This window comes from Anomaloglossus baeobatrachus, chromosome 10 (genome assembly GCF_048569485.1).
Source record: "Anomaloglossus baeobatrachus isolate aAnoBae1 chromosome 10, aAnoBae1.hap1, whole genome shotgun sequence".
Taxonomy (NCBI): Eukaryota; Metazoa; Chordata; class Amphibia; order Anura; family Aromobatidae; genus Anomaloglossus; species Anomaloglossus baeobatrachus.
In genome coordinates, this window is record NC_134362.1 from 131,025,693 (window position 1) to 131,046,965 (window position 21,273).

General features: G+C 43.4%; 1 protein-coding gene across 1 annotated transcript in view; it reads left to right on the forward strand.

Annotated features, from left to right (window-relative positions):
* The window catches only part of SYT9 (synaptotagmin 9), a 1,761,445-nt gene that overhangs the window by 965,163 nt on the left and 775,009 nt on the right, over positions 1-21,273 (forward strand). Inside the window, exon 4 of the mRNA XM_075325638.1 lies at positions 13,981-14,101. Within this exon, the coding sequence (XP_075181753.1) occupies positions 13,981-14,101 (121 nt within the window). The remainder of the gene's footprint in view (positions 1-13,980; positions 14,102-21,273) is intronic.

Sequence of the window (21,273 nt, forward strand, 5' to 3'; positions counted from 1 at the left end):
GACTCCATTAGTGTCCCACTGGTGCCAAGCAATTTCCAGCACCTCTGCATTGCACCCTCAAGCTCATTTTTACTAAGCCATTATAATAGCAAACACTGAGGAAACTTAGTGGCATCCAAAAAGTGTCTGGTGGACTCCACTAGTACCCCACTGCTGCCAAGCAAGTTCCAGCATCTCTGCATTGCACCCTCAAGCTCATTTTTACTAAGCCATTATAATAGAAAACACCGAGGGAACTTAGTGGCATCCAAAAAGTGGCTATTGGACTTCATTAGTGTCCCACTGGTGCCAAGCAATTTCCAGCACCTCTGCATTGCACCCTCAAGCTCATTTTTACCAAGCTATTATAATAGCAAACACTGAGGAAACTTAGTGGCATCCTACAGAAGGCTGTTGGACTCCATTAGTGTCCCACTGGTGCCAAGCAATTTGCAGAACCACTGCATTGCACCCTCAAGCTCATTTTTACTAAGCCATTATAATAGCAAACACTGAGGAAACTTAGTGGCATCCAAAAAGTGGCTGTTGGACTTCATTAGTGTCCCACTGGTGCCAAGCAATTTCCAGCACCTTTGCATTGCACCCTCAAGCTCATTTTTACCAAGCCATTATAATAGCAAACACTGAGGAAACTTAGTGGCATCCTAAAAGTGGCTGTTGGACTTCATTAGTGTCCCACTGGTGCCAAGCAATTTCCAGCACCTTTGCATTGCACCCTCAAGCTCATTTTTACCAAGCCATTATAATAGCAAACACTGAGGAAACTTAGTGGCATCCTAAAAGTGGCTGTTGGACTCCATTCGTGTCCCACTGGTGCCAACCAATTTCCAGCACCTCTGCATTGCACTCTCAAGCTCATTTTTACTAAGCCATTATAATAGCAAACACTGAGGAAACTTAGTGGCATCCAAAAAGTGTCTGGTGGACTCCACTAGTACCCCACTGCTGCCAAGCAAGTTCCAGCATCTCTGCATTGCACCCTCAAGCTCATTTTTACTAAGCCATTATAATAGAAAACACCGAGGAAACTTAGTGGCATCCAAAAAGTGGCTATTGGACTTCATTAGTGTCCCACTGGTGCCAAGCAATTTCCAGCACCTCTGCATTGCACCCTCAAGCTCATTTTTACCAAGCTATTATAATAGCAAACACTGAGGAAACTTAGTGGCATCCTACAGAAGGCTGTTGGACTCCATTAGTGTCCCACTGGTGCCAAGCAATTTGCAGAACCACTGCATTGCACCCTCAAGCTCATTTTTACTAAGCCATTATAATAGCAAACACTGAGGAAACTTAGTGGCATCCAAAAAGTGGCTGTTGGACTTCATTAGTGTCCCACTGGTGCCAAGCAATTTCCAGCACCTTTGCATTGCACCCTCAAGCTCATTTTTACCAAGCCATTATAATAGCAAACACTGAGGAAACTTAGTGGCATCCTAAAAGTGGCTGTTGGACTTCATTAGTGTCCCACTGGTGCCAAGCAATTTCCAGCACCTTTGCATTGCACCCTCAAGCTCATTTTTACCAAGCCATTATAATAGCAAACACTGAGGAAACTTAGTGGCATCCTAAAAGTGGCTGTTGGACTCCATTCGTGTCCCACTGGTGCCAACCAATTTCCAGCACCTCTGCATTGCACTCTCAAGCTCATTTTTACTAAGCCATTATAATAGCAAACACTGAGGAAACTTAGTGGCATCCTACAGAAGGCTGTTGGACTCCATTAGTGTCCCACTGGTGCCAAGCAATTTGCAGAACCACTGCATTGCACCCTCAAGCTCATTTTTACTAAGCCATTATAATAGCAAACACTGAGGAAACTTAGTGGCATCCAAAAAGTGGCTGTTGGACTCCATTAGTGTCCCACTGGGGCCAAGCAATTTCAAGCACCTCTGCATTGCACCCTCAAGCTCATTTTTACTAAGCCATTATAATAGCAAACAGTAAGGAAACTTAGTGGCATCCTAAAAGTGGCTGTTGGACTCCATTAGTGTCCCACTGGTGCCAAGCAATTTCCAGCACCTCTGCATTGCACCCTCAAGCTCATTTTTACTAAGCCATTATAATAGCAAACACTGAGGAAACTTAGTGGCATCCAAAAAGTGTCTGGTGGACTCCACTAGTACCCCACTGCTGCCAAGCAAGTTTCAGCATCTCTGCATTGCACCCTCAAGCTCATTTTTACTAAGCCATTATAATAGCAAACACTGAGGAAACTTAGTGGCATCCAAAAAGTGGCTGTTAGACTTCATTAGTGTCCCACTGGTGCCAAGTAATTTCCAGCACCTCTGCATTGCACCCTCAAGCTCATTTTTACTAAGCTATTATAATAGCAAACACTGAGGAAACTTAGTGGCATCCAAAAAGTGTCTGTTGGATTCCACTAGTACCCCACTGGTGCCAAGCAATTTCCAGCACCTCTGCATTGCACCCTCAAGCTCATTTTTACTAAGCCATTATAATAGAAAACACCGAGGAAACTTAGTGGCATCCAAAAAGTGGCTATTGGACTTCATTAGTGTCCCACTGGTGCCAAGCAATTTCCAGCACCTCTGCATTGCACCCTCAAGCTCATTTTTACCAAGCTATTATAATAGCAAACACTGAGGAAACTTAGTGGCATCCTACAGAAGGCTGTTGGACTCCATTAGTGTCCCACTGGTGCCAAGCAATTTGCAGAACCACTGCATTGCACCCTCAAGCTCATTTTTACTAAGCCATTATAATTGCAAACACTGAGGAAACTTAGTGGCATCCAAAAAGTGGCTGTTGGACTTCATTAGTGTCCCACTGGTGCCAAGCAATTTCCAGCACCTTTGCATTGCACCCTCAATCTCATTTTTACCAAGCCATTATAATAGCAAACACTGAGGAAACTTAGTGGCATCCTAAAAGTGGCTGTTGGACTTCATTAGTGTCCCACTGGTGCCAAGCAATTTCCAGCACCTTTGCATTGCACCCTCAAGCTCATTTTTACCAAGCCATTATAATAGCAAACGCTGAGGAAACTTAGTGGCATCCTAAAAGTGGCTGTTGGACTCCATTCGTGTCCCACTGGTGCCAACCAATTTCCAGCACCTCTGCATTGCACTCTCAAGCTCATTTTTACTAAGCCATTATAATAGCAAACACTGAGGAAACTTAGTGGCATCCTAAAAGTGGCTGTTGGACTCCATTAGTGTCCCACTGGTGCCAAGCAATTTCCAGCACCTCTGCATTGCACCCTCAAGCTCATTTTTACTAAGCCATTATAATAGCAAACACTGAGGAAACTTAGTGGCATCCAAAAAGTGGCTGTTGGACTTCTTTAGTGTCCCACTGGTGCCAAGCAATTTCCAGCACCTCTGCATTGCACCCTCAGGCTCATTTTTACCAAGCCATTATAATAGCAAACAGTAAGGAAACTTAGTGGCATCCTACAAGTGGCTGTTAGACTCCATTAGTGTCCCACTGGTGCCAAGCAATTTCCAGCACCTCTGCATTGCACCCTCAAGCTCAATTTTACTAAGCCATTATAATAGCAAACACTGAGGAAACTTAGTGGCATCCTACAGAAGACTGTTGGACTCCATTAGTGTCCCACTGGTGCCAAGCAATTTGCAGAACCACTGCATTGCACCCTCAAGCTCATTTTGACTAAGCCATTATAATAGCAAACACTGAGGAAACTTAGTGGCATCCTAAAAGTGGCTGTTGAACTCCATTAGTGTCCCACTGGTGCCAAGCAATTTCAAGAACCTCTGCATTGCACCCTCAAGCTCATTTTCACTAAGCCATTATAATAGCAAACAGTAAGGAAACTTAGTGGCATCCTAAAAGTGGCTGTTGGACTCCATTACTGTCCCACTGGTGCCAAGCAATTTCGAGCACCTCTGCATTGCACCCTCAAGCTCAATTTTACTAAGCCATTATAATAGCAAACACTGAGGAAACTTAGTGGCATCCAAAAAGTGTCTGTTGGACTCCAGTAGTACCCCACTGGTGCCAAGCAATTTCCAGCACCTCTGCATTGCACCCTCAAGCTCATTTTTACCAAGCCATTATAATAGCAAACACTGAGGAAACTTAGTGGCATTCTACAGAAGGCTGTTGGACTCCATTAGTGTCCCACTGGTGCCAAGCAATTTGCAGAACCACTGCATTGCACCCTCAAGCTCATTTTTACTAAGCCATTATAATAGCAAACACTGAGGAAACTTAGTGGCATCCAAAAAGTGGCTGTTGGACTTCATTAGTGTCCCACTGGTGCCAAGCAATTTCCAGCACCTCTGCATTGCACCCTCAAGCTCATTTTTACCAAGCCATTATAATAGCAAACACTGAGGAAACTTAGTGGCATCCTACAGAAGGCTGTTGGACTCCATTAGTGTCCCACTGGTGCCAAGCAATTTGCAGAACCACTGCATTGCACCCTCAAGCTCATTTTTACTAAGCCATTATAATAGCAAACACTGAGGAAACTTAGTGGCATCCAAAAAGTGGCTGTTGGACTCCATTAGTGTCCCACTGGGGCCAAGCAATTTCAAGCACCTCTGCATTGCACCCTCAAGCTCATTTTTACTAAGCCATTATAATAGCAAACAGTAAGGAAACTTAGTGGCATCCTAAAAGTGGCTGTTGGACTCCATTAGTGTCCCACTGGTGCCAAGCAATTTCCAGCACCTCTGCATTGCACCCTCAAGCTCATTTTTACTAAGCCATTATAATAGCAAACACTGAGGAAACTTAGTGGCATCCAAAAAGTGTCTGGTGGACTCCACTAGTACCCCACTGCTGCCAAGCAAGTTCCAGCATCTCTGCATTGCACCCTCAAGCTCATTTTTACTAAGCCATTATAATAGCAAACACTGAGGAAACTTAGTGGCATCCAAAAAGTGGCTGTTAGACTTCATTAGTGTCCCACTGGTGCCAAGCAATTTCCAGCACCTCTGCATTGCACCCTCAAGCTCATTTTTACCAAACTTAGTGGCATCCTAAAAGTGGCTGTTGGACTCCATTAGTGTCCCTCTGGTGCCAAGCAATTTCCAGCACCTCTGCATTGCACCCTCAAGCTCATTTTTACTAAGCCATTATAATAGCAAACACTGAGGAAACTTAGTGGCATCCTAAAAGTGGCTGTTGGACTCCATTAGTGTCCCACTGGTGCCAAGCAATTTCCAGCACCTCTGCATTGCACCCTCAAGCTCATTTTTACTAAGCCATTATAATAGAAAACACTGAGTGAACTTAATAGCATCCAAAAAGTGGCTGTTGGACTCCATTAGTGTCCCACTGGTGCCAAGCAATTTCCAGCACCTCTGCATTGCACCCTCAAGCTCATTTTTACTAAGCCATTATAATAGAAAGCACTGAGGGAACTTAATAGCATCCAAAAAGTGGCTGTTGGACTCCATTAGTGTCACACTGGTGCTAAGCGATTTCCAGCACCTCTGCATTCCACCCTCCTGTTCATTTTTACTAAGCCATTATAATAGCAAACACTGAGAAAACTTAGTGGCATCCTAAAAGTGGCTGTTGGACTCCATTAGTGTCCCACTGGTGCCAAGCAATTTCCAGCACCTCTGCATTGCACCCTCAAGCTCATTTTTACTAAGCTATTATAATAGAAAACACTGAGGGAACTTAATAGCATCCAAAAAGTGGCTGTTGGACTCCATTAGTGTCCCACTGGTGCCAAGCAATTTGCAGAACCACTGCATTGCACCCTCAAGCTCATTTTTACTAAGCCATTATAATAGCAAACACTGAGGAAACTTAGTGGCATCCAAAAAGTGGCTGTTGGACTTCATTAGTGTCCCACTGGTGCCAAGCAATTTCCAGCACCTCTGCATTGCACCCTCAAGCTCATTTTTAATAAGCCATTATAATAGAAAACACTGAGGGAACTTAATAGCATCCAAAAAGTGGCTGTTGGACTCCATTAGTGTCCCACTGGGGCCAAGCAATTTCAAGCACCTCTGCATTGCACCCTCAAGCTCATTTTTACTAAGCCATTATAATAGCAAACAGTAAGGAAACTTAGTGGCATCCTAAAAGTGGCTGTTGGACTCCATTAGTGTCCCACTGGTGCCAAGCAATTTCCAGCACCTCTGCATTGCACCCTCAAGCTCATTTTTACTAAGCCATTATAATAGCAAACACTGAGGAAACTTAGTGGCATCCAAAAAGTGTCTGGTGGACTCCACTAGTACCCCACTGCTGCCTAGCAAGTTCCAGCACCTCTGCATTGCACCCTCAAGCTCATTTTTACTAAGCCATTATAATAGCAAACACTGAGGAAACTTAGTGGCATCCAAAAAGTGGCTGTTGGACTTCATTAGTGTCCCACTGGTGCCAAGCAATTTCCAGCACCTCTGCATTGCACCCTCAAGCTCATTTTTACCAAACTTAGTGGCATCCTAAAAGTGGCTGTTGGACTCCATTAGTGTCCCTCTGGTGCCAAGCAATTTCCAGCACCTCTGCATTGCACCCTCAAGCTCATTTTTACTAAGCCATTATAATAGCAAACACAGAGGAAACTTAGTGGCATCCTAAAAGTGGCTGTTGGACTCCATTAGTGTCCCACTGGTGCCAAGCAATTTCCAGCACCTCTGCATTGCACCCTCAAGCTCATTTTTACTAAGCCATTATAATAGAAAACACTGAGTGAACTTAATAGCATCCAAAAAGTGGCCGTTGGACTCCATTACTGTCCCACTGGTGCCAAGTAATTTCCAGCACCTCTGCATTGCACCCTCAAGCTCATTTTTACTAAGCCATTAAAATAGCAAACACTGAGGAAACTTAGTGGCATCCTAAAAGTGGCTGTTGGACTCCATTTGTGTCCCACTGGTGCCAAGCAATTTCCAGCACCTCTGCATTGCACCCTCAAGCTCATTTTTACTAAGCCATTATAATAGAAAACACTGAGGGAACTTAATAGCATCCAAAAAGTGGCTGTTGGACTCCATTAGTGTCCCTCTGGTGCCAAGCAATTTCCAGCACCTCTGCATTGCACCCTCAAGCTCATTTTTACTAAGCCATTATAATAGCAAACACTGAGGAAACTTAGTGGCATCCTAAAAGTGGCTGTTGGACTCCATTAGTGTCCCACTGGTGCCAAGCAATTTCCAGCACCTCTGCATTGCACCCTCAAGCTCATTTTTACTAAGCCATTATAATAGAAAACACTGAGTGAACTTAATAGCATCCAAAAAGTGGCTGTTGGACTCCATTAGTGTCCCACTGGTGCCAAGCAATTTCCAGCACCTCTGCATTGCACCCTCAAGCTCATTTTTACTAAGCCATTATAATAGAAAGCACTGAGGGAACTTAATAGCATCCAAAAAGTGGCTGTTGGACTCCATTAGTGTCACACTGGTGCTAAGCGATTTCCAGCACCTCTGCATTCCACCCTCCTGTTCATTTTTACTAAGCCATTATAATAGCAAACACTGAGAAAACTTAGTGGCATCCTAAAAGTGGCTGTTGGACTCCATTAGTGTCCCACTGGTGCCAAGCAATTTCCAGCACCTCTGCATTGCACCCTCAAGCTCATTTTTACTAAGCTATTATAATAGAAAACACTGAGGGAACTTAATAGCATCCAAAAAGTGGCTGTTGGACTCCATTAGTGTCCCACTGGTGCCAAGCAATTTGCAGAACCACTGCATTGCACCCTCAAGCTCATTTTTACTAAGCCATTATAATAGCAAACACTGAGGAAACTTAGTGGCATCCAAAAAGTGGCTGTTGGACTTCATTAGTGTCCCACTGGTGCCAAGCAATTTCCAGCACCTCTGCATTGCACCCTCAAGCTCATTTTTAATAAGCCATTATAATAGAAAACACTGAGGGAACTTAATAGCATCCAAAAAGTGGCTGTTGGACTCCATTAGTGTCCCACTGGGGCCAAGCAATTTCAAGCACCTCTGCATTGCACCCTCAAGCTCATTTTTACTAAGCCATTATAATAGCAAACAGTAAGGAAACTTAGTGGCATCCTAAAAGTGGCTGTTGGACTCCATTAGTGTCCCACTGGTGCCAAGCAATTTCCAGCACCTCTGCATTGCACCCTCAAGCTCATTTTTACTAAGCCATTATAATAGCAAACACTGAGGAAACTTAGTGGCATCCAAAAAGTGTCTGGTGGACTCCACTAGTACCCCACTGCTGCCTAGCAAGTTCCAGCACCTCTGCATTGCACCCTCAAGCTCATTTTTACTAAGCCATTATAATAGCAAACACTGAGGAAACTTAGTGGCATCCAAAAAGTGGCTGTTGGACTTCATTAGTGTCCCACTGGTGCCAAGCAATTTCCAGCACCTCTGCATTGCACCCTCAAGCTCATTTTTACCAAACTTAGTGGCATCCTAAAAGTGGCTGTTGGACTCCATTAGTGTCCCTCTGGTGCCAAGCAATTTCCAGCACCTCTGCATTGCACCCTCAAGCTCATTTTTACTAAGCCATTATAATAGCAAACACAGAGGAAACTTAGTGGCATCCTAAAAGTGGCTGTTGGACTCCATTAGTGTCCCACTGGTGCCAAGCAATTTCCAGCACCTCTGCATTGCACCCTCAAGCTCATTTTTACTAAGCCATTATAATAGAAAACACTGAGTGAACTTAATAACATCCAAAAAGTGGCCGTTGGACTCCATTACTGTCCCACTGGTGCCAAGTAATTTCCAGCACCTCTGCATTGCACCCTCAAGCTCATTTTTACTAAGCCATTAAAATAGCAAACACTGAGGAAACTTAGTGGCATCCTAAAAGTGGCTGTTGGACTCCATTTGTGTCCCACTGGTGCCAAGCAATTTCCAGCACCTCTGCATTGCACCCTCAAGCTCATTTTTACTAAGCCATTATAATAGAAAACACTGAGGGAACTTAATAGCATCCAAAAAGTGGCTGTTGGACTCCATTAGTGTCCCACTGGGGCCAAGCAATTTCAAGCACCTCTGCATTGCACCCTCAAGCTCATTTTTACTAAGCCATTATAATAGCAAACAGTAAGGAAACTTAGTGGTATCCTAAAAGTGGCTGTTGGACTCCATTAGTGTCCCACTGGTGCCAAGCAATTTCCAGCACCTCTGCATTGCACCCTCAAGCTCATTTTTACTAAGCCATTATAATAGCAAACACTGAGGAAACTTAGTGGCATCCTAAAAGTGGCTGTTGGACTCCATTAGTGTCCCACTGGTGCCAAGCAATTTCCAGCACCTCTGCATTGCACCCTCAAGCTCATTTTTACCAAACTTAGTGGCATCCTAAAAGTGGCTGTTGGACTCCATTAGTGTCCCTCTGGTGCCAAGCAATTTCCAGCACCTCTGCATTGCACCCTCAAGCTCATTTTTACTAAGCCATTATAATAGCAAACACTGAGGAAACTTAGTGGCATCCTAAAAGTGGCTGTTGGACTCCATTAGTGTCCCACTGGTGCCAAGCAATTTCCAGCACCTCTGCATTGCACCCTCAAGCTCATTTTTACTAAGCCATTATAATAGAAAACACTGAGTGAACTTAATAACATCCAAAAAGTGGCTGTTGGACTCCATTAGTGTCCCACTGGTGCCAAGTAATTTCCAGCACCTCTGCATTGCACCCTCAAGCTCATTTTTACTAAGCCATTAAAATAGCAAACACTGAGGAAACTTAGTGGCATCCTAAAAGTGGCTGTTGGACTCCATTAGTGTCCCACTGGTGCCAAGCAATTTCCAGCACCTCTGCATTGCACGCTCAAGCTCATTTTTACTAAGCCATTATAATAGAAAACACTGAGGGAACTTAATAGCATCCAAAAAGTGGCTGTTGGACTCCATTACTGTCCCACTGGTGCCAAGCAATTTCAAGCACCTCTGCATTGCACCCTCAAGCTCATTTTTACTAAGCCATTATAATAGCAAACAGTAAGGAAACTTAGTGGCATCCTAAAAGTGGCTGTTGGACTCCATTAGTGTCTCACTGGTGCCAAGTAATTTCCAGCACCTCTGCATTGCACCCTCAAGCTCATTTTTCCTAAGCCATTATAATAGCAAACACCGAGGAAACTTAGTGGCATCCAAAAAGTGGCTGTTGGACTTCATTTGTGTCCCACTGGTGCCAAGCAATTTCCAGCACCTCTGCATTGCACCCTCAAGCTCATTTTTACCAAGCCATTATAATAGCAAACACTGAGGAAACTTAGTGGCATCCTAAAAGTGGCTGTTGGACTCCATTAGTGTCCCACTGGTGCCAAGCAATTTCCAGCACCTCTGCATTGCACCCTCAAGCTCATTTTTACTAAGCCATTATAATAGAAAACACTGAGGGAACTTAATAGCATCCAAAAAGTGGCTGTTGGACTCCATTAGTGTCCCACTGGTGCCAAGCAATTTCCAGCACCTCTGCATTGCACCCTCAAGCTCATTTTTACTAAGCCATTATAATAGAAAACACTGAGGGAACTTAATAGCATCCAAAAAGTGGCTGTTGGACTCCATTAGTGTCCCACTGGTGCCAAGCAATTTCCAGCACCTCTGCATTGCACCCTCAAGCTCATTTTTACTAAGCCATTAAAATAGCAAACACTGAGGAAACTTAGTGGCATCCTAAAAGTGGCTGTTGGACTTCATTGGTTGCCGCAGCATTGCGATAAAATGCAATAAAAAGCGATCAAAACATATCATCTACACTATAATGGTACAATTGAAAACATCAGCTTTTTGTCCAAAAAATAAGCCCACACAAAGCTCCAAATACAAAAAAAAATGTAGAAGACTACAAAAGTGCCATTTTTTTTTTTTTTTTTTTTTTTTTTACAAATTTCGTCATTTTTCTCACCACTTAAGTTAAAAAAAAAACTATTCCTGTATGGTATGTACAAACTTGTACTGACTTTGGGAATCGCACTGCCAGGCCAGTTTTACCATATAGTGATCATGGTAAAGAATATAGAAAGAAAAAAAATGCATTGTAGAATTAACTTTTTTTTGCAATTTTACAAAATGTGGATTGTTTTTCCACCATTTTCCAGTACACTATGTGGCAGAATGAATAGTATATATCAATTTGTAATCAGGCTAAATATAAATATTTCATAAGGGTTAGACATTTGAAAAGAGTCCTTCCTTGTTTCTTATTTTTCATTTTTCAGTAGAAAAGCATTTTGTTTTGCATTTTTTCTACTTTCTAAACTTAGTGAATACTTCAAACAGTGTTAGGGCTCCGCCACACATCCGTGAAAACCACGTCCGTGTAAAACGGGCCGTTTTTCGGGTCCGTTTTCCGTTTTTTAGGTCCGTTTTTATGGTATGTGTGGCCTGCGTGTGTATCCCGTATGCTAGCCGTATGTGCGTGTGGAATGTCCGTGTGTGCGTGAGTGAAATAACTGACATGTGTATGTGTTGTCCGTGTGAAATGTACGTGTGTGATGCAAAATGTCGTTACTACATGTCGGAAGACAGAGTAGCGGGATGAGAATGAACTCGGGTGAACTTCACCAGAGTTCATTGTCATGCTGCGGCTCTGTCTTTGTGCTGTGTACTGATTAGCGGTCACCTGTGAAGGATTCACCGGTGACCACTAATCCCCCGAGTGACTGAAGTGTCCCCCCCTCTCTCATACTCACCGTTCCCTGATCACCGGCGCTGCACGGCGTTCACACTGTTCCGGCGGCTTTTCCTCTTTTGAAAAAGCCGGCCGCCCATTAATCAATCTCGTATTCCCTGCTTTCCCCGCCCACCGGCGGCTGTGATTGGTTGCAGTGAGACACGCCCACCACGCTGAGTGACAGGTGTCACACTGCACCCAATCACAGCAGCCGGTGGGCGTGTCTATACTGTGCATTAAAATAAATAAATAAATAATTAAAAAAACCGGCGTGCGGTCCCCCCCATTTTAATACCAGCCAGATAAAGCCATACGGCTGAAGGCTGGTATTCTCAGGATGGGGAGCTCCACGTTATGGGGGGCCCCCCACCCTAACAATATCAGTCAGCAGCCGCCCAGAATTGCCGCATACATTATATGCGACAGTTCTGGGGCTGTACCCGGCTCTTCCCGATTTACCCTGGTGCGTTGGCAAATCGGGGTAATAAGGAGTTATTGGCAGCCCATAGCTGCCAATAAGTCCTAGATTAATCATGTCAGGCGTCTATGAGACACCTTCCATGATTAATCTGTAAGTTACAGTAAAAAAAACACACGCCCGAAAAATCCTTTATTAGAAATAAAAAACACAAACAAATTCCCTCATTACCAATTTATTAACCCCCGCAAACCCTCCATGTCCGGCGTCATCCAGGATGGTCCAGCGTCGCATCCAGCTCTGCTGCATGGAGCTGACAGGAGCAGCAGAAGACACCGCCGCTCCGGTCACCTCCACGCAGCTAATGAGATGAGTAGCGCGATCAGCTGAACTGTCAGTCAGGTAACTCGCGGCCACCGCTGGATCCAGCGGTGGCCGCGGGTAACCTCAGTGACAGCAGCTGATCGCGCTACTCATCTCATTAGCTGCGTGGAGGTGACCGGAGCGGCGGTGTCTTCTGCTGCTCCTGTCAGCTCCATGCAGCAGAGCTGGATGCGACGCTGGACCATCCTGGATGACGCCGGACATGGAGGGTTTGCGGGGGTTAATAAATTGGTAATGAGGGAATTTGTTTGTGTTTTTTATTTCTAATAAAGGATTTTTCGGGCGTGTGTTTTTTTTACTGTAACTTACAGATTAATCATGGAAGGTGTCTCATAGACGCCTGACATGATTAATCTAGGACTTATTGGCAGCTATGGGCTGCCAATAACTCCTTATTACCCCGATTTGCCAACGCACCAGGGCAAATCGGGAAGAGCCGGGTACAGCCCCAGAACTGTCGCATATAATGTATGCGGCAATTCTGGGCGGCTGCTGACTGATATTGTTAGGGTGGGGGGCCCCCCATAACGTGGAGCTCCCCATCCTGAGAATACCAGCCTTCAGCCGTATGGCTTTATCTGGCTGGTATTAAAATGGGGGGGGACCGCACGCCGGTTTTTTTAATTATTTATTTATTTATTTTAATGCACAGTATAGACACGCCCACCGGCTGCTGTGATTGGGTGCAGTGTGACACCTGTCACTCAGCGTGGTGGGCGTGTCTCACTGCAACCAATCACAGCCGCCGGTGGGCGGGGAAAGCAGGGAATACGAGATTGATTAATGGGCGGCCGGCTTTTTCAAAAGAGGAAAAGCCGCCGGAGTTTTTATAACAGCCGTGCAGCGCCGCGCCGGAGATCGGGGAATGGTAAGTATGAGAGAGGGGGGGGAACTGACCGACAGACAGCTAGAGGGACAGACAGACATAGAGACCGACTGACGGACTGAGGGAGAGAACCAAACATAAAAAGAAAAAAGACTGACATCACATGAAAAAAACACAAAACATACAGGGAACAAACAGAGATGCGTCCGTGTCACTCGGACGTGCGCACAGACCCATTGACTTTCATTGGGTCCGTGCTGCGTGTTGCGTGAATAAAACGGACATGCTGGCGTTTGACACGGCCCACAAAACGCATCACGGAGACGGACTAACGGACATAACCAAAAACGCAAATGTAACCGATGAGATATAGTAACATTGGTGCACGTTTGGCCGTGTCTCCAGTATACACGGAAACGGACCAAACACGCACGTTTTTCACGGATGTGTGGCGGAGCCCTTAAACAAAGATTGAAGAGGACCACTGTGCAAGAATATTATATGGACCCCTCGTTGTGTCTGTGATGCTACCTTCTTGCTGATTTGAGAGAGAAAGTGGGTATTCTTACCTCCTGGACCTCTGTGCGGCTACACACATTGCAGCAATGATATGTCCACACTTAGCTTCAAATATAAAATAGCTGTACTTTTTTTATGTCTATTGGTAATCAAGAAGCAGTTAATCTTCCAGGCAGTAAAATTATCTTTGTCAGGAATGGTTTAAATTGCCCCATCTTGAACTATTTAGATACTGAAAATTTGTTTTGCTTTTTCTGTTTCTTAGGATAATGTTGACCTTGGTGACTTGATGTTTTCCCTATGCTACCTCCCTACAGCTGGAAGACTTACCATTACTGTCATAAAGGCAAGAAACCTTAAAGCTATGGATATTACTGGGGCTTCTGGTGAGTAAACATCAAACGACATAGAAAATCGGAGTGTTTTGTTTTTGATAGAAATATAGAATTAATATTAACTTGTGTTACTTGAAACAGAGATTCAAATACAAATGTTGAATAATAACTATTGGTGTAATCAAGTTTATTTTTTCACCATCAGAATATTGAAAACATAGAGTAATCTAGCCACCCTATTGAAAGGATACCCATTTGCTCCATATGCTATGCAAGAATCTAATGTGTGTAGTAGTTTATGTTAGAGGGTTTTTTTTTTACTATGGGTCTCCTGAAGCTATAAAAAGACAACCTTATCAATCCCACAAAATGGCATCCTGAGAAGCTGCATAACTTGTTATGAGACACGTGCTGGTGCAAGCGAAAAATAGTGGCAGCTGGAGAGCAGGTACTTAAAGACGACCGCTGCCAGGAGGTTTGCGGAAAGAATCAATGTTCACAAGCTTAAACTGCATAATTTTCAGGGCAGTTGTGTATATTTGATTGTGTTCATTCCTTGGCTAGGGACACCTGAGCATTGGGCTAAGACAAAAAAAATCAGAGAATGTTGCTGATTGTCTTGACAGATGCAGGGCAGGAGGTATCTACTCCTGTATCCTTGACAGGAGATTGGCGAGCATGTAGAACTCTGTATAGTTTCTTCCTCCATCTCTATGTTATTCACATGAATCGCTTCCTCTTTAATTGTGAGCAGGGTGCATTTGAGTAGACATAGAAGTAGTATGATTAACCTGATTATATTATCATCACTCTCTTGGTTGATTCCTCAAACTTTTGTAGAAGCTTGTTAGATATCCATACTCAGTCATCAGCTCTTATGTGCAGAGGCTGAGCGGAATACCGATGGGCAATGTTGTAGCTGGTATTGCAAAGGGCTGTGGAATATGTTATGATATAAATAAAAATTAAATTATGTATGAGAGAGGACCCTCCCAAATTTCTGGTAGAGGGCAACCTGAGGGCCCTCCCAAATGTATGATAAATTGTCCAACCAATTGTATGAGTCAGGGCCACCTGATGACCCTACAAAAAATTATGGTTGAAGGCCACAAGATGAGTCCATGGATATAGTGGAGAAGCAGGAGTAGGCAAAAAATATAAATTAAGATCAGCAGATGCCATATTGTGCACAGTGTGTCCAGAGACTGCAGTGCTAACCACTAAGTAACTGTGCTGCCCTACAAAATGTATAGGAGAGAGCCTTCCCAAATGTATAAGTATGGGGCACCTGATGGCCTTCCAAAAATTATGGTTGAGGGCCACCGGATGAATCTGTTGATATGGTAGAGAAGGAAGAGGCCAAAAAAATAAATAATATCCACAGACACTATCTTGTGTGCAGTGTGTCCAGAGACAGCAGCGCTAAACACTGAGCCACTGTGCTGCACTACCAAATGTATGAAAGAGGGCCCTCCCAAAAATATGAGTACTGCCTTATTGCCCTTCAAAATTTACGGTTGATGGCCACATGATGAGTCTGTGGACATGGTGGAGAAGGAGGAGGAGGCTCAAAAAGAAAAAAAAGAGATCCATAGACTTCATCTTGTGCGCAGTGTATCCAGAGACTGTAGTGATAACCACTGATCCACTGTGCTGCCCTACAAAATGTATGAGAGTACACTCCCAAATGTATGAATGAGGGCCACCTTATGGCCCTCCAAAAAGTTTGGTTACATAGGTTGAAAAAAGACCTAGGTCCATCTAGTTCAACCTTCCTCCACCAATTATATATTTTGTCATTAAATCTTTTATAACTAATAATGTTGTGTGTACTGAGGAAATCATCCAGCCATTTTTTAAAAGTTTATATAGTGTCAGCCATTACCACCTCTTGTGGTAGGAGATTCCTCAATCTGACTACTCTAAGGCTATGTACGCACGTTGCGTCCTGACCAGTGTGGAAAAGAACGCACCCTCTGGCAGACGTGATGCTGCGTGTTGACAAAAAAAAAGCATCCAAAACGCATGTATTTTAGATGCATTTTGCGTGCATTTTACATGCGTTTTGGATGCATTTTTGTCAGTGCGTTCCCCCGGCGATTCAGCTCTGCTACATGTCTGCTAACAGCAGACACAGACAGATTCAGGCGATGAGAATGAACTCGGATGAACTGCACCGAACTTCATTGTCATCCGCGGCTCTGTCTCTGTGTGCTGTCATAAACTCAGATGAACCTCCGAGGTAAGTGTCAAGACACAGGAGTCCGCAACAGTGATGTCAGAGCTTGACCTGATTTCACTGACATCATTATTATTATTATTATTATTATGTGGCTTTCTCTCTCTCTGTCCCAGCCTGATTTGCGGTCACACGTTAAGGACTCATCTGTGATCGCAAATCCCCTGAGTGACTGCAATGGGCCGCGCGATTAGCTGTGCTTTCACTCGGGTTACTTGCGGCCACAGCTGCAGTCCTCCACCTGAGAGCGGTGGCTGCGGGTAACCTCAGTGATAGCAGAGCTGATCGCGCGACTCACTTCAGTTGCTGCATGGAGCTCACAGGAGCGGCGGTGTTCTACTGGCGTTCTCTGTCAGCTTCCAATGTAGCAGAGCTGGAAGCATCGTGGGACCTTGCGTGGATTACGTCGGACCTGGAGTTCTTTTTGAGGGATTAATAAAGTGGTGAAAGAGGGTTTTTTTTGTCTTTCATTACAAATAAAGGATTTTTTGGTTGTGTGTGTTTATTTTCTTTAACTTACAGGTTAATCATAGAAGGTATCTCGGGGAGACGCCTGCCATGATTAACCTAGGACTTAGTGGCAGCTATGGGCTGCTGCCATTAACTCCTTATTACCCCGTTTGCCACCGCACCAGGGCAATTCGGGATGAGCCGGGAAGAGTCCCTGGACTGTCGCATCTAATGGATGCAGCAATTACAGGCGGCTGCTGGCTGATATTGTTAGGCTGGGGGGCTTCCCATAATGTGGCGCTCCCCATCCTGAGAATACCAGCCTTCAGCCGTGTGGCTTTACCCTGGCTGGTATCTAAATTGGGGGGGACCGCACGTTGTTTTTTTTTAATTATTTATTTACTTTTTAAACAGCTCGATATAGACACACCCACCGGCGGCTTTGATTGGTTGCCGTGAGACAGCTGTCACTCTGTGTGGGGGCGTGTCTGACTGCAACCAATCATAGGCATAGGCGGAGAAAGCAGGGAATACGTGATGGATTAATGAGCGGCCTGCATTTTCAAAAGAGGAAAAGCCGCCACAGTGTGAACTCCGTGCAGCGCCGCGCCGGTGATCGTGGATCAGTGAGTATGAGAGAGGGGGTGGGAGCGAGAGACCGACCTGGACAGAGAGAGAGATAGAGACCGAGAGAAAGAGACCGAAAGACCTGCATTTATTATGTCAAAAACACATGCAGATCGCTAGTAAAAAGCAAGTGAAACACATTCTTTCTTGAAAAATATGCGTTTAGATATTTCTCATTGAGTTTAATGTTATTAAAACGCTGCCAAAATGGCAAAAACAATTGACATGTTTCTTCTTCAATCACAGAGATTTTGACAAATTTTCCGCAACTAAAATGCAGCATTTGTAAATGCATTGTGCGCACAGGAAAGCCCTAATTTCTATAGACTTTGCCTGGAAATCAAAACGCATGCAACTTTGCATTAAAACACTGCAGCTCAAAACGCTGCTGAAATGCATGAAAAAAAGCAAAGTGCGCACATAGCCTAATTATAAAGAACCCTTTCCTATTTAACTGCCAGAATCGCTTTTCTTCCACTCGCAGTGTATGTCCCCTGGTCCTTAGCATTGTCTTTGGAAGGAATGTGCCAGTGCTTTGTATTGAGCACACATATATTTATACATACAGCTCTGGAAAAAATTAAGAGACCAGTGCACAGTTTTATAAAAATCTGCTTCTCTACATGTCGATTTCACTGTCAGTTGAATTCTAACCAGAGTACACCTCATTCTACTGGCCAGGAGTGGCATAAGGTCACCTAAAAGCAGTGTGAAAGACTGGTAGAAAGCATGCCAAGACGTATGAAAGCTGTGATTAAAAATCATGGTTATTCCTCAAAATATTGATTTCTGAACTGTTCCTGAGTTAAAACATTAGTATTGATGTTTCTAAATGATTCTGAACTTGGGTTTTCTTGCATTATTTGAGGTCTGAAAGCAAAGCATTTTTTGGGGGGGTTTTTTCTGTTTATTAGTTTTTCATTACAACAAACATGAAATACCATTAAAGCAAGTTCACTTATAAATAGGTCAAGACAACAGTAGTCTGATCCCAAAAAAATTCCCTACTTTTGGCCATTTCTCATTTTCAGAAAATAAATACAAAATGTATTGCTTGGTAATTTTTAGATGTTGTTAGTGGTTTATAGAATAAAATAATTTACATTTTACTCAAAAATATACCTACAGTGCCTACAAGTAGTATTCAACCCCCTGCAGATTTAGCAGGTTTGATAAGATGCAAATAAGTTAGAGCCTGCAAACTTCAAACAAGAGCAGGATTTATTAACAGATGCATAAATCTTACAAACCAACAAGTTATGTTGCTCAGTTAAATTTTAATAAATTTTCAACATAAAAGTGTGGGTCAATTATTATTCAACCCCTAGGTTTAATATTTTGTGGAATAACCCTTGTTTGCAATTACAGCTAATAATCGTCTTTTATAAGACCTGATCAGGCCGGCACAGGTCTCTGGAGTTATCTTGGCCCACTCCTCCATGCAGATCTTCTCCAAGTTATCTTGGTTCTTTGGGTGTCTCATGTGGACTTTAATCTTGAGCTCCTTCCACAAGTTTTCAATTGGGTTAAGATCGGGAGACTGACTAGGCCACTGCAACACCTTGATTTTTTCCCTCTTGAACCAGGCCTTGGTTTTCTCAGCTGTGTGCTTTGGGTCGTTGTCTTGTTGGAAGATGAAATGACGACCCATAGTATCATAGTATCATAGTTTTTAAGGTTGAAGGGAGACTCTAAGTCCATCTAGTTCAACCCGTAGCCTAACATGTTGATCCAGAGGAAGGCAAAAAAAACCCAATGTGGCAAACAAGTTCCAATGGGGAAAAAATTTCCTTCCTGACTCCACATCCGGCAATCAGACTAGTTCCCTGGATCAATACCCTGTCATAAAATCTAATATACATAACTGGTAATATTAAATTTTTCAAGAAAGGCGTCCAGGCTCTGCTTAAATGTTAGTAGTGAATCACTCATTACAACATCATGCGGCAGAGAGTTCCATAGTCTCACTGCTCGTACAGTAAAGAATCCTCGTCTGTGATTATGATTAAACTTTCTTTCCTCAAGACGTAGCGGATGCCCCCGTGTTCCAGTCGCAGGCCTAGGTGTAAAAAGATCTTTGGAAAGGTCTCTGTACTGTCCCCTCATATATTTATACATTGTGATTAGATCCCCCCTAAGCCTTCGTTTTTCCAGACTAAATAACCCCAAGTGTAATAACCTGTCTTGGTATTGCAGCCCACCCATTCCTCTAATAATCTTGGTCGCTCTTCTCTGCACCCTCTCCAGTTCAGCTATGTCCTTCTTATACATCGGTGACCAGAATTGTACACAGTATTCTAAGTGCGGTCGCACTAGTGACTTGTACAGAGGTAGAACTATATTTTTTTCATGAACACTTATACCTCTTTTAATACATCCCATTATTTTATTAGCCCTGGCAGCAGTTGCCTGACACTGTCCACTAAAGTGAAGTTTACCATCCACCCATACACCCAAGTCTTTTTCTGTGTCTGTTTTACCCAGTGTTCTACAATTAAGTACATAATCATAAATGTTATTTCCTCTACCCAAGTGCATGACCTTACATTTATCTACATTAAGCTTCAATTGCCATTTCTCAGCCCAATCCTCCAATTTACATAAATCTCCCTGTAATATAAAATTATCCTCCTCTGTATTGATTACCCTGCCGAGTTTAGTATCATCTGCAAATATTGAAATTCTACTCCGCATGCCCCCAACAAGGTCATTTATAAATATGTTGAAAAGAAGCGGGCCCAATACTGACCCCTGTGGTACCCCACTATGAACTGAGACCCAGTCCGAGTACGTACCATTAATAACCACCCTTTGTTTCCTATCACTGAGCCAGTTTTTAACCCAGTTACACATATTTTCCCCTATCCCCATTATTCTCATTTTATGTACCAACCTTTTGTGTGGCACCGTATCAAAAGCTTTTGAAAAGTCCATATACACAACATCCACTGCATTTCCCTGGTCCAGGCTTGAACTTACCTCTTCATAGAAGCTGATCAAATTAGTTTGACAGTATCGATCCCTCATAAACCCATGTTGATACTCTGTCATAAGGTTATTTTTCTTGAGATACTCCAGTATAGCATCTCTCAAGAAACCCTCAAGGATTTTACCAACCGTAGAGGTTAAACTTACCAGCCTATAATTTCCCGGCTCAGTTTTTGTCCCCTTTTTGAATATTGGCACCACATTTGCTATGCGCCAGTCCTGCGGTAGTGACCCTGTTATTAAGGAATCTGAGAAGATTAAAAATAATGGTCTATCTATCACAGAACTCAATTCCTGTAGTACTCTGGGGTGTATGCCATCCGGGCCCGGAGATTTGTCAACCTTAGTGATTTCGAGGCGGCGGCGTACTTCCTGCTGGGTTAAGCAGGTAATATTCAAGGGTGAATTTATGGTATCACTGGTCATGTCATCTGCCATGGCATTTTCTTGTATAAAAACCGTAGAAAAAAAGTCATTCAGCAGGTTGGCTTTACCCTCATCCCCTTCCACCATTTCACCAAGACTATTTTTAAGGGGGCCAACACTATCGCTTTTCAGTTTTTTACTGTTTATGTAGTTAAAGAATATTTTAGGATTATTTTTACTTTCTCTCGCAATGAGTCTCTCTGTCTCAAACTTAGCTAACTTAATTTGCTTTTTACATATTTTATTTAATTTTCTATAATTATTTAATGCCTCATCACTACCTACCCTTTTTAATTCTTTTAAGGCTTTCTGTTTTTCTTTTATTGCTTCCCTTACAGCTCTATTTAGCCATAGGGGTTTCCTCCTATTTCTAGCATGTTTGTTCCCATAGGGTATATTTTCTGCACAAGCCCTATTCAGGATGCTCATAAAAGTCTCCCATTTGCTTTGTGTACTTTTATTACTTAGTACATCATCCCAGTTTATTGCACTA